The 14,717-nt window shown below is 40.7% G+C and overlaps 1 protein-coding gene across 1 annotated transcript in view; it reads left to right on the top strand.

Annotated features, from left to right (window-relative positions):
* The window catches only part of vipr1b (vasoactive intestinal peptide receptor 1b), a gene marked incomplete at its 5' end in the record, with an annotated part of 33,901 nt that overhangs the window by 15,520 nt on the left and 3,664 nt on the right, over positions 1-14,717 (top strand). The window contains 8 exon segments of the mRNA XM_014002200.1: positions 2,556-2,653; positions 5,234-5,366; positions 8,113-8,266; positions 8,391-8,451; positions 8,533-8,605; positions 11,692-11,783; positions 12,201-12,330; positions 13,591-13,632. Of these exon segments, the coding sequence (XP_013857654.1) occupies positions 2,556-2,653; positions 5,234-5,366; positions 8,113-8,266; positions 8,391-8,451; positions 8,533-8,605; positions 11,692-11,783; positions 12,201-12,330; positions 13,591-13,632 (783 nt within the window).

The raw sequence follows: 14,717 nt of genomic DNA, 5'->3' as shown, positions 1-14,717 counted from the left end.
TAAAAATACAACAAATAATCAAAACAACTTAAAACATTTAAAAATGAAATAAAAATAAAAAGACATCAATTCAAAAAACAATTGGCATGAATTCACTTATAGTTCTCCAAATTTCTTCAGAATATTAGAATATAATTTCTCCATATTTCTTCAGACTAAATATATAGTGTTAGCTCCAGAGTTATTAGAAATAGTGTTAGTTCTTGAGCTAATATGGCATTAGCACCAGAGTTTAAAAGCATAGTGTTAGCTCCAGTTAATAAATATAGAGTTCTCGTGCAAATATGTATGACATTAGCTTTAGAGCTAATCTACATGGAGATAGCACCAGAGCTAATTTAAGCATCACATTTGATTGTTTCAACTGTAACCTATCWATATCGTTCCCAGAATGCATTGTGTCCTTGACAAACAGCAACATTCCTAAGTGAAGTGTGAAAAACACAGTTTTTTTAAGTAATTACAAGTTTTCATGTGTCAAAAACAGCAACTTTTAGTAAAGTGGTTGAGAAATCCCATATCAAGGCCAACGTGACAGTGGTCTAAGATCCATTTAAGATGTAAGAAGCAGCACTTTTTCTGTATAAAACCAGGCATAAATATGATGACACTGTTTCTTTACTCGCCTGTGAGCTGCTTCTGAATAGTTCATGTGTTTCTAAAGATTTTTATTCGTTTAAACTAAACAATTCATGAACTAAAAGAGGGGAGAATATTCTGGCATCATTAAAAATGAACATAAGTAGACGCTCCTCGCTGTTTGTCGAAGCATCATTTAAGCGCAAACGCATTTTAGTGACAAGGTTAGGGGCCGAAGTGAAGTCCTGCTTGTTATCAGACATTATGAGAGGTTATTCACGACGACTCGGGGTTGGAGGGTAATAAATACTTGCGTGTTGTCTTACTTGTGTTTGTTGTGGTGCAGAGAGCTAATCTTGTCTGTGTTGATGAAGGTGAAGAGTGGATGAACGCCGCTCGGCAGTAAAAGCTTTCTTGGTGGGCAGTGGGCTCTGTGAGTCACAGAGGCAGTCTCATTAGTATGCCACACAGGGATTCAGTCACAGATCCACAGAGTCGGGGACTCTAAAAGGAATTTGATGTCCATCCCTCAGCATACGCCGTGTCTTCTTGTACCGCAGGATGCAAAGCTTCAAATCTTATTTTCATCAACCACAGACAGCACCATGACACGAACACAAGCAAAGCCAAAACCAAGAATTTTTTTCTGTAAATCCATTGAATACCTTTGGACTGATTTTAAACACTGTGTCTTTTAAAGTGAGGTTCTATGCAAACATTTTGCACCATTAATATCTTACCTGTTACAGATAGCTATTTGAAGACCTCAATCTTGAGAAACTGACTTAATTAAAGAGTTAACAACAATTGTAGACCTGCAAATTACTTATGAAAACAAAAAATGTTTTTCTTTCAGCTGCTACCTTCTGCAGGGGTAGAAGCGAACTCACATAAGAGAGTTGGAACTATTTTACCCTTCCTGATGCAACCTGGGCTCAAACCAGCAGCCTCGAGAATACAAGACTACGAACCGACCCCTGAGCTACTACAGTTCCCTTAAAAAGTAATAATAATAATAGACATAAAAATACAGAAATCCTTGTCAAAACTTATTGATTCATCAGCTTCAAAAACATAATCAGGCTAACCTGAAAATTTTGTTTCAACCTAATGACCTGAGTTCAAGAATATGTTTTGACTATGCCGAACGACACGTTGTTGTTGCTAAGCTGACACACAGCCTTAGCCTAGCAACGCTAATACTTAGCGGGGCTGTTTCAACTCCCCGACACACAGCCCAGCCCGCAGAAAACACCGATCGCCACACCGTTCTGTTCGGTTAACAAGATGGAAAGCAAAAATGATTTTGCTCACCTGTTTCCTGCACCTGTACATCGATTACAAAGGCCCGCACCGCAATGCTAGCAGTCGAAGCCCCAACACAGATTCTCGACTTTCAGCCAAACGTCGGGGTCACCAAAACTGTAAGAAAAAATACGTGTTCAAAGACTGAAGTCAACATGAAAACCACCAATGTTAAATAAAATGATTTATAGAAGGAATAAAACCATACAAAACCAGAATTCTGGAACCGAGTGAGGTTTTATTGCCACCGGCTGACAAGGAAACCACACTGCCCGAAAACCAGGAAGTACATCCATTTATACATGGTCTTCAATGCCCGTGTTCACCCCCTACTGACCTACGGCTGAATCACAGGCATTCAGACAAAATTCTCACCTAATGTCATAACGTTTTAATTATGTGTTGTTTATAATTCGGACATGTAACTAATCTGTCAATCACAACATAATAGATTAAACATTGTCAACATTATAAAAGGAAAACCTAACAGTATAGTGTTGTGCTTTTAACATCAGTGCTAATCTCTGATAACCATAAATTTCTTCAGTTGTAAACATTTAAAATAAAATGTAATTTCATCCTTTCTGGATTACTTACAGGTACTTTACCTAACTAACACTTGGCTTAACCTTTATAAATACAGTTTACATTGATGTTTTTTCTTCTTAAAGGGGAAGTTTTTCTGGCAGGTGAAGATCGGCTACACCATCGGGCACAGCGTTTCCCTTGTCTCGCTCATCACCGCTATCGTCATCCTTTGCGTCTTCAGGTAGGTAAAAATATCACAGACTACTGCTGGTTTCCATCGGAGATGCATGATTTTCAACTTGTTGCCACGTTTAAAAAGAAAATGATGAACCTGTGGAGTAAGTGAAGTGAAGATGAGGGGGTCTAGTTCAACACTTAAGCTTGTCCTTTGATTAAAGTCTGGTTTTTGATTCACAAGAAGTGAGACGTGGATGTGTAACTCCCCTGCTAGGGCTGCACAGTATCGGAAAATTTTAATATTTTTTTTCTAACCCTGCAATATGTATTGTGATATGAAAAAATAAAGGACGTTTCAACAGATGGCTTGAATAACACTCTTCTGTTAGAAAACAGCCATCATTACAACTGTTCCAAAACTCATAAGATAAAGAACTTGTGGATGGAGACTGGACATTTTTTTGGGCTTGAAAGCGACAGCGAGGAGACATAGGCGGCTCTCCGTGACTGCACTGACTTGGTAGAAGTGTGCCTTGTTCTCCCTGCCCCAGCAGTTTCTCTTTCAGTATAAAATATCCATGAGAATAAGACTATCTCCAATCACAACAACAAGATTTGATGTTTTACATCTTTAAGTTTAATCATATTTTAAGATTGTATCAATCAGTCATTCAGCTAAATATTCCTCCACAAAGACAAAGATTAGAGTCAAATCCATCAGACTTTGTTTTTTCTTCCCAATATGACTTGTAAGGGTTTAAATTTTCTCCCCAAGTGACCTTTTAGCACCTTCAAGATGAACCATGATGTCAGTTGTTGAGAAAAAAAAACATTTTAAATGCGTATTTCCGGGTCTCGGCTACAACATAAGATTGATACTAACCTGGTGGTTTGAGGTGACATGAAAAACAAGACAAATGATTTGTTCCAGGGTCAAATATTCAAGAAAGATTGTCAGTCTTAGAACAGTTCACATTCAGCCAAAAACAAAAATCAAGCTTGTTTTAAAATGTGAAATATAAATCCTTCGATTTGTCACTCAAACTTGATTAATCTGATTTTAGTGGACACGTCCTGGTCTTCGGGGCTTATAAAATGATTGATGTATTTTCTGTTTAATATGTTGAGGATGTGCTGAAAGCTGCTTGAATGTTGCTGCAGGAAGATTAGTCACACCACATGGAGGCTCAAACGAAAATCAGACTGTGCAGAATAAAGTTAATTTTCTTTTTCATTTAACTTTTTAACTTTTAACACAGGATTTCACAACAAAAGTAGAACTTTTTCTACAATGATGTAGGACTAAGGGTTTGTCTGTGGTTCTTGAAATTAATTTTATTTTAAAGATGTTTGTGACATTTTGCTGTTAAAAGGATAGTACAGATCATTTTAGGCTGCATGTTTAGGAACGGCTATGAACAATAAGTATCTTACCTGTTGCAGATAGATTGTTGGAGGATCTCGGCTTTAAGTAATTGAGTTTAACTCATGTTAACTCATCCACTTTGACGACCTCAGTGTGTTTCTGCTGCTGTTTGTTGATGAGCAGATTAGCCTTTTCTCTAAATTTGAAAATCATTAGCGCACTAATTAGCATAAACTAAATTAGTTTTTGCCAATTTTAAGCCTGCTAACAGCTAACTAACACCCTAACACTKGTCTTCAGCTGCCTGGAAGTAGACAAAGACGTGTAACGCAGGCTGAGTGACATTCACGACAGTGGTTAGCATTAGCTTCAGCTATTTTTTTCGTAAGCTATATTTTTAGCTAGTGGATTATGAGTTAGCAAAGCTAACTATTTGTTTAGCTGTGCCCACAACTGACCAGACATTAAGATTTGATCAACAAAATGATTCATTTTCKTTTGTTTTAAAGATGATTTTTGACTCATCCATGAAGCTTTTTTTTAGTCTTGGTACTTTCTAGTTTAAATTGGGTAAAACATCTTCRCAAAACAATAATAATAATAAGTCCAATCATTCAGTATCCAGAGAGGAAACCCCACACAAAGCTTTCAACCACCTCCACACAGAAAATCTTCAGTTCATGCTGCTAACCTCCATACCACCCCAGAAAAGACGGTTTGATAACAAACCACAATGATGGTGTGTAACAATAGTGGGGTTTTTTTATGCAGCTGTGACAGAACGTGAACAAGCTGTACTAGCTGTGGATGAGGAAAAATGAACACGTAATGCCTCCGGTGGGGGCATTAAATTATTTGAAATGTGCTTTAGTGCCAGAAATAAATGTTTTTCCTGCTCTGGGGACAGAATGTGCAGAGAAAAGAAAGAAACTTTACACCACTTTCCATCCCTACCAATGATTTAATCTATCCAAGAATGATAATTTAATCAGGAGGTAAAAAGTATTAAATATTTGGATAATTGTACATTTCAAAAGCATTTTAAAATTTACCTCTCTAGTCTGTGTTGTTGAGATGTGTAAAGAACCATAAAAAGCCTCCAATCTGCGCTGAAGTGGATGCACCCACTTAGTAACAAATGAATTCAGAGACCTGATTATAATTTAATTCAGTGTCATTCTGGACCATTAACTCTCAGATATTTTAACAATTAACACGCAGACCCTGTTTACTGATTTGTTTGTCTGTATTTTTGTTTTTCTCTTCTGTCTGCTGCAGAAAACTCCACTGCACGAGGAATTACATCCACATGCATCTGTTTGTGTCGTTTATCTTAAAAGCGATCGCCGTCTTCATCAAAGACGTGGTTCTTTACGAGGTCGGGGAGGTGGACAACTGCTCCTCTGGCTCCGTGAGTTCTTTGATCCAACATGGGGCCAATTGATAATGGGCTTTTGTTCTGAAATAATTTGTAGAAGTAAATGTAATATACTGTAGTAAATGTTTCTACCTAAAAAGAAAGCAATGTCTCCATCCATCCATCCATCCATCCATCCATCCATCCATCCATCCATCCATCCAAAGGGAGGCATCCAGGAGGCCTGAACCACCATAACTTACTCCTTTTTGATGCTGAGCAGCAGTGGCACCACTCCAAGCTCCACCCACAGATGATAGAGCTCCTCCCCTGTCTCTTAAAAGGAGCATATCCTGCAAAATCCATGWTTTTTRGCCCGTAAATACATWTTGTTGTGTACTTTGAGTCTCTAGGAGTGCAGACAATTTCAATTTAGTTTTTCCTGTTGCTGCGKAGATATCTTTATWTTTTGTTTGGGTCATATTTTTCATCCCTTTCAGTTTTCTCTACTCTTCATGGCGTCCWGATGCATCTCAGTAATCTTAAAAAAGTTTCATTGAAGAAGAAAAAGCCCTACTAAACTTTTTTAATTTTTTATTCTCTGATGTTTTTTGAACCTTGAACTGCTAAACAAGGTCATGGACTTCGGACTAASCAATYTGGCGAATCCGCCATTTTTATTTTTTGTTGAAAGTTTGTAGTGCCAGTTCATAGATGTTGAAGCTACAACTGGATGGACAAGTCTTTCGTTGTTGACATCCTTTAATCTGYCTTCCTAGATAATCGAATATCTGCTATCGAACTACAAAAATGGCAGAAGGGGGGTGGGGTTTTAAATGCCTCATTTGCATTTAAAGAGACAGCCTCAAAATGAGATGCTCTCRGACACACCTCAGAAAAGAGCTGAAAGAGGGGTTTGTGGAGTTACAATAGGGAGGAAATCAGACCAAAGCATTGCAGTTCCACTTTATATAGACACCAACTGAATGATTTAAATGTGAAAAAGGAWAGATTTAAAAGCAGGATATGTCCCGTTTAATGGCCCAGCGCCAAACAGTCGACTCCTGGTCACTCCTGGGTAACCCCTCCCTCTGCTGAACACAGCATTTCTTTCCACTGGAGTCTCCACTTTGATATCCATCATTTGGCCACATATCAGTCATGGAAAAAGAGCGCCACATTTTTCAGCAGACAGATYCCTCTGTTCACAGCATCTGTGACCTCTCCATCTGTGAGTCTTTGACCAGTTGATCATATTTATAAGTGTCTTGATAGGGATGCACGTACTCCCCAAAACTAGCCATGTTGTTTGAACGCACAACAGTTCTAAAATGCTGCCATTACTGCATGAACAAACACAGCAACAAACTCCCAACCAATCACACAAAACTCAGCACATTTGTCTGTGAGACGAAGTTTAGCCCGGGCCTCGGGGACAGATCTGCTCTGCATACAAAACGATGTGATTTTCATCATGTAACTRCGACAATGAGATGATTTCTYGGCTCTGGATGAGCTGACTCTCGTCACAACCGCTTCATTTAATCGTGAAATCATCAAACTGAAACATTTTAAGTTTTTWAATTTCCTTTTGATACTAAAACAGACACAACACAAAACAGTTCCTAAATATGTGAACCTTACAGACCGTCCATTCTTCTTTTCCCCACCCTTTATTCTCAAATAAGCTGTATTTAAGCCCCCACATGGCTCTCGGCCACAGAGCAGAGATCCTTCGGGCCACAATCAGGCTCAGGATTGAAGTTCCTGAGTTTGGCCACACAACAAGCGAAGCCTCGGAGTGTTTTCATTAGATCTCAGTCCAGATCTGGTCTTATTAAAACTCTGACACTTGACAGGAGCCAGCTGCTGTTAGAGATATGCTAAAGAGGCGTTACACCGACAGATTTACTGGAACAGTTTTTTCCTTTTTCCTTCCATTTAGTTCCATTAGAACTACCGTAATACTGGTTTATATTGTACGTGTGTTGGTGTTTTACTTTATCTACATTTCAATATCAGCTGCAGCTTTTCTATCAAATGTGTCTTTTATGATGTGCATGAGGTCCTCCAACATTAAACTATTAAAGATTCTTGATTCTTGTTAGCTCTTCTGTTTAAAAATACAAGTTTTCRGTTGTTGGATCATCACTCACTGGTTGGCTGTTTGTATTGAAATTGTTAGCACGTTACTTGATTTTTTTTAATGTTTCAGCATAAATCTGTGTTTTATTACCTAAATCTCTAAAAGACACAAACAGTTTTATGTCTCTGGCTCCCTCCCACCTTATTTCTTTAGTTTAATTTCTTCTCTCTACACTTCAGTCCACATTGAAAGCTTCAGACTGTTCTTCCTCACAGTCCATCAGTTCTAACCTCTTCACATGTTCCTCTGTGCTCCACACTAACCCGGACCAACCCTCCCAGCATGTTTCTAAGAGGAAACAGACTGAATTTTGAAYGAATTTATCCACTCTGATTGAAGTTTGCTCCCGTTGAGCCATCAGCCACCCAGAAGATTGTGTCCCTCTGCTTGGTTTCAGGGTTTAACTCTTGGATTTTCTCTCTGCGGGAACATTTCTGCACTTTTTGTCTTTTTGTTGGAGGAAGACAGAAATCACTTTTTTGCTTTTAGAATCTGAGAAATACAGTATTTGTAACTTCCTTGTTGTCCTTCAGTTAGACGTCCTGTATGAACTTTTCACCTGACTGTTTTGTGTCCGGACCTTGGTCTGATACGTCAGATAAAGTGTTGGGAAATGTGAAAGCTGTAAATTGTTTCTTTTGTGTCCACTGTTAGGTCGGCTGCAAAGCGGTGATTGTGTTCTTTCAGTACTGTATTATGGCCAGTTTCTTCTGGCTCCTGGTGGAGGGTCTTTATCTTCACGCGTTGCTGGCCGTGTCTTTCTTCTCCGAGAGGAAATACTTCTGGGCTTACATTCTGATCGGCTGGGGTGAGAACCAGCCCCCACTTTTCTTGTTTTATTTTCTGTGCTATTATCGAGCGCCTGCAGAAAACAGAGAAATGAAATAATATTTTGGATTCTGGTTGTATGTATTTATATACTCCATCCTCAGGGGGTCCAGCAGTTTTCATCACAGCTTGGAGCATTGCTAAAGCCTACTATAATGATGTAGGGTAAGACAAACAAATCTTTTCATTTTCTCCCTTTGATTTGTCACGTTCTACAGATAAAACAGTTATTTTATGTCTCACCAGGTGCTGGGATATTATCGAAAACACTGACGTGTTCTGGTGGATTATTAAAACCCCCATTTTAGCGTCAATCTTTGTAAGTTTATAAAAGTTAGAATGATTCTTTTTATCATTTACATCAGAGAAACTTTGAGCTTTTTCATCAAACTTATCCAACTTCTGCAAAAAGTAAAATATTTATCTTGTCTTTCTCACAAACTTCAGCACAGAGAAGATGAACTGATGCCAGAATTCTCATTTCACATAGAAAAGTTTTCTTATCATTATTATTTACTTGTTTTCTGAAAACTGAGATTTCCTACATTGCAAAGTTTGTCTGGCTCAGTTTTGGCCCACACAATGGGCTAAACACTTGGCCCAGATACCACAAAGAATGATTGGGCATCCCAGATGTGGTTTGCCAGAGGTGTCGTGGTGGCAACCCTCGAACCCGCTAGTGGACACCGGCGGTGAGGGATGCTGTCAGGCTGAAGAAGGCGTCTTATCGGGCCTTTTTGGCCTGTGGGACTCCGGAAGCAGCTGATAGGTATCAACAGTCCAAACGGATTGCGGCTCGGGTGGTCGCTGAGGCAAAAACTCGGGCATGGGAGGAGTTCAGAGAGGCCATGAAAAAAGACTTACGTACAGCTTCGAGGTGATTCTGGTCCACCATCCGGCATCTTGGGGGTGGGGCGGGGTGGCAAGCAGTTCGCCACAAACTGTTTATGGTGGGGATGATGCGCTGCTGGCCTCAACTCGGGACATTGTGGGTCGGCGGGCGGAATACTTCGAAGACCTCTTCAATCCCACCAACATGTCTTCCCATGAGGAAGCAGAGCCTGAGGACCCTTGGTCGGACTCTGCAATCTCTGGTGCCGAGGTCACTGAGGTGGTTAAAAAGCTCCTCGGTGGCAAGGCACCTTCCTTAAGGCTCTGGATGTTGTGGGGTTGCATTGGTTGACGCGAYTCTACAATATCTCGCGGACATCAGGGGCAGTTCCCCTGGACTGTCAGACTGGGGTGGTGGTCCCACTATTTAAAAAGGGGGATCGCAGAGTGTGTTCCAATTATAGGGGATCACACTTCTGAGCCTCCCTGATAAGGTCTATTCAGGGGTCCTGGATTAGGAAGGTCTGTTGGATAGTCAAATCTTGGATTCAGGAAGAGCACTGTGGTTTTCGTCCTAGTCGTGGAACACTGGACCAGCTCTACACCCTCAGCAGGGTCCTGGAGGGTGCATGAGAGTTCGTCCAACCAATCTACATGTGTTTTGTGGACTTGTAGAAGGCGTTCAACCATGTACCTCGGGGACTCCTGTGGGGGCTACTCTGGGAGTATGGGGTACCAGACCCATTGATATGGGCTGTTAGGTCCCTGTATGACCGGTGCCAGAGGTTGGTCCGCATTGCTGGTAGTAAGTCAAATGTTGGACTCCACCAAGGTTGCCCTTTGTCACCGATTCTGTTCATAACTTTTATGGACAGAATTTTTAGGTGCGGCCAAGGTGTTGAGGAGGTCCGTTTTGGTGACCTTAGGATGGCATCGCTGCTTTTTGCAGATTCTATTGGCTTCATCAGATCGTGATCTCCAGCTCTCACTGGAGCAATTCGCAGCCGAGTGTGAAGCAGCCGGGATGAGGATCAGTGCCTCCAAATCCGAGACTATGGTCTTGAGCTGGAAAAGGGTAGGTTGTCTTCTCCGGGTCTGGGAGGAGTTCCTGCCCCAAGTAGAGGAGTTTATGTATCTCGGGGTCTTGTTCACGAATGAGGGAAGAATGGAGCGGGAGATCGACAGGTGGATTGGTGCTGCGTCTGCAGTGATGCGGGCGCTGTACCGGTCTATCATGGTGRAGATACAGCTGAGCTAGAAGGCGAAGCTCTCAGTTTACTGGTCGGTCTACGTTCCAACCCTCATCTATGGTCACGAGCTTTGGGTAGTGACTGAAAGAACGAGATCGCGAATACAAGCGGCCAAAATGAATTTCCTTTGCAGGGTGCATGGGCTCTCCCTTAGAGACAGGGTGAGAAGCTCAGTCATCCAGGAGGGACTCAGTAGAGCCGCTGCTCCTCCACGTCGAGAGGAGCCAGTTGAGGTGGCTTGGGCTTCTGGTTAGGATGCCTCCTGAACACCTCCGTGGTGAGGTGTTCCAGGCACGTCCCACTGGGAGGAGGCCCAGAGGAAGACACAGGACATGCTGGAGGGATTATGTTTCTCAGCTGGCCTGGGAACGCCTTGGGGTTCCCCCAGAGGAGCTGGCCCAAGTGGCTGGGGAGAGGGAAGTCTGGGTCTCTCTGCTTAGGCTGCTCTCCCCGCGACCCGACCCCAGATGAGCGGTAGAAAACGGACGGACGGACGGATGTGGTTTGCCAGAGGTGGCCCATGCATGGGCCAGCACCACATAAACCCAACCACAACTGGACCAGTCATAGCATTGACAAATCTGGGCCATCTAAACCAAACCATGACTGGCCCATTTGTGACATTGACAGATTTAGGCCACATAAACAAAATCACAACTGAGCCAGTTGTGGTATTGACAGATTTGGGCCACATGAACCAAACCATGACTGAACCATTGGTGTCACTGACAGATTTGGGCCACATAAATTAAATCACAACTGGGCCAGTTGTGACATTGAGAGATTTGGGCCACATAAACCAAAYCACAACTGGGCCAGTTGTGGTATTGACAGATTTGGGCCAGGTTGTGATTTGTTTTATGTGGTGCTGTCCCAAGCAAGRACCACCTCTGTCAAACCACATCTGGCCCACCAAATGGCTGTCATTCTTTGCGGTATCTGGGCAAAGTGTGTACTGTGTGGGCCAGAACTGGGCTAGACAAATTTTACTATGTGGGAACCGCCATTCTTGACTGAGGCCCAAATCAACAATTTTTAGAAATCTTTATCTTCAAGCATTCAGTCAGAACCGAAGACGACGTTTAGCCTCAGGATTCCATTATGAGCCTGATTTAAACATGGCTTCATATCTACATGTGTTAAATAAAATGTGGACTTTTATAGATTTTATGGATTTCTTGTTTTGAGAGTTTGTGTAAAAGTTACAAATAATTATTATCTTACCTGTTGCAGATACAGTATCTCTTTATGCGACCTCTTTTATTACCATTTAAAATGTTATTTACCTTCATTTGAGTCATCTTCTGTTAAATCGTCTCCACAGATGAACTACATTCTTTTCATCTGCATCATTCGAATTCTTCGCCAGAAGATCAACTGTCCAGATATTGGAAGAAATGAGTCCAACCAGTATTTGTGAGTAAAAGAATCCATTTATTTTCTTATTTTATTAGTTTTATGAGGACTTCAAAAGAAAACTTCTTCCTGACTTCCTATAAAAGTGTAAACAAAGACTATTTGACTGAACTTATTGTACAAAGCTTGAAGTACCACCTCAGATTTGACAACTCTTCTTTGAACATAGAAACATATTTTCTTTTCCTATTCTTGTCCCTCCGGTTCTAGAGCGTCTCATGCAGCAGCCATAACGCCTCAGCTTTCCGCCCACTGACATTTTTAATGGTGTTTTCTTTTTCTGCTGCTTCTGCTGAGATGAAGCTTAAAATGAAAAGTGCTTCAGAGTCACATTATTGGCGTGTTCAGAGAGACGGATTGGAAATCAGTTTCACCCAGAGAGACAGAAAATGTTTAAACTCTGTCTTCTCGTTTCAGGAGACTGGCCAAATCCACGCTGCTTTTGATCCCACTGTTTGGAATAAACTTCATTGTGTTTGCTTTCATYCCGGAGCAAGTGAAGACGGAGCTACGGCTGATTTTTGACTTGATTCTAGGATCCTTTCAGGTAAAGAAAAAAAAAACACATTTTATATGTAAAATATTATACCCGTTCAAATTCTTGCTTTTGAAGCTACATTTTGATACTTGGATCATTCTGATKATGGTTATTTGTCTTGTTAATCAGAATAATTCTTCTGTTTTATTCTAATGAGGATTTTTGTAATGTCATTTGAAAGAAAACAAAACAAACAAAAATACAAATATCAAGATTTTCCAGCTGTTATGGCTCAGGAAACGCTTCAGAACTTTTAAGATTAAATTCCTGATTTTTCCTTCAAATAAAGTCTTTAATAATTCCTAGTTTCTTCAGATTTTGCTTCCAAGCAGCTAATTATTCTCATAATCATGTACCTTTTTGAACTTTTACAAAATTTTCACTCATTTTTTGACCATTGTCAGAGGAATGATTTTGTTTAAGTCTTGAGGAAGTTGAAGAAATTACATTTTATTTATGGGGGGAACAAAACATTTTGTTTTTATCTAAAGGTTGCTAAAATCAAAACTCAAAAAGGGAGATAGACAAAAAATATGGGTTAATGTAAACTGTTGAAAAGGCTACTGTAAAAGTTGAAAAAAACATACCAAAATCTGAGATTTGCTCAAATTTGTGAGTAAATTAAATAAAATCAAGACTGAATAAGTGAGTTTAGCCTTTTTGCTTTTTTCTGTATTTTTAGGCATTATGTCATTAAAACCACAATTTAGTCATTTATTTCTTACCCCAATTACAGTTTGACACTGAAAACATTTTACCACCAAGATGGTGCTGTCAGCTGATTGAATGTTCAGTCAGCTGAAGGATGATGCTTAAGTTTTGATTTTTTTTTTTACTTTCAGATACCATTCATTTATTTTTTTAACCTTGACCTTCCTTTTTTCTCATATTTTCAGTACAAACTGCAAAACATGGCGTCAGGTCCAAAAGCTTAAGTTAAAAGCGAAAGCTAAAGCAAAACTGTACAGACAGTTTCTGATTAAAAATTAAAAAAAACTGGAGAACTTCCAACCAAGAGTACTTTACAGGATTAAAAGTGYTGCTGTTGGAGACAAAGTATAAAGAAACTTTTGAACAGTGTTTTATTTTGATATACCTAATCAGAGCTGATTGGGTGAATAAAATACAAAATAAAACGTGTGGAACGGTTACGAATTGTGTTTTTTAGACTGAATGTCTTCTCTTCTGTTAGTTTAAGTCCTTATTTGTAAGTTTGTAAAGACAAAGGCAAATATGTCATGGCTCCTTCATGTGTTTCTGTCTCTTCAGGGCTTCGTGGTGGCGGTCCTTTACTGCTTCCTGAACGCTGAGGTGGGTCATGTAAACTTTCTATAAACAGTTTGACTGCAGCTGCTTTACTTTCCCCGTCTGTTCCTGAGAGCAGCATTTACATTCAGGGGCCGTACTGGCTGTAAAGCAGATGAAACTTAAAGCAGGAGGCCTGTTCCTCCCTTTGACTGGTTCTCTGCGCTCCGTCTGCCCGGCGGGACAGCTTTAGTGTAAAAAAAATAAATAAAATAAAATAAAGAACATTCCTTTTTGGCAGCAGGGTGTCTGCGAATAAATCATTTCTGTTGCAGATCGAATGATTCGACTCTACGCTGCCTGAATTGTAATCTGGTGAAACTGTCAAATGTCCTCAGTTAGGCTTCGAGCCTCCTGCTCATCTCATTTTTTTTAAGAATGGCACTTAAGTAATTACTGTAGGCTGGCTGAGACGCAACACATTAAACAACGACCAATCTGAAAAGACTTTAAATTGTCTAAGTAATGCGGCCTGCTCAGTCGGGGGAATAAAACATCTTTAAAACTATGACAGTGATGATGTTTACGTCCTCTGTGTGGAAAGGTTTTGTCGAACTGGTCTGCTGCGCACGCAAAGCCTCATAATGTTATTAAAACTGAGACAAAAGAAGGAAAGCAGCACATAAACAAGCAGCACTCTGTGTGGCAGAATCCTTGAGTTAATTCACAACCCAGCAGAAAAACACAAAGTTCACAGAACAGCCATGACCAACTGAGTTTAAAGTGTATCTTACCCCCCCTGTGAAAAGATAACTCTGCCCCAAGGCGAAATTTGAAAAATGCATCAAAGTGGGTAGGGGAGGGGGTGGGGGGTAGAGAGCGGAGGTGTGGCCAGGATGAGAGAACGTGACAGCTAGCATTACCATAATTTATGACACATGGAGAGTGACCACAGCGACACAGATAGTTACATCTCTGAACGTCTGAGGTGGAGGATTTTTCACCCCCTTCCTCACCAGAGGCAGAGACTTGATCAAGTCAGCTCAGCCTGGGACTGACTAATGTTTGCTCCCTCGATCAGTACATGAAGCCCCAGCAGCCTCGGCTGAGCTGTCCGCTTCACACCACACCAGCACCGGACAGAGGAGGTG

This window comes from Austrofundulus limnaeus, unplaced genomic scaffold (genome assembly GCF_001266775.1).
Source record: "Austrofundulus limnaeus strain Quisiro unplaced genomic scaffold, Austrofundulus_limnaeus-1.0 Scaffold12, whole genome shotgun sequence".
Lineage (NCBI taxonomy): Eukaryota > Metazoa > Chordata > Actinopteri > Cyprinodontiformes > Rivulidae > Austrofundulus > Austrofundulus limnaeus.
The sequence above is the reverse complement of the archived record's forward strand: the minus strand, read 5'-3'. Positions and strand labels throughout refer to the sequence as shown.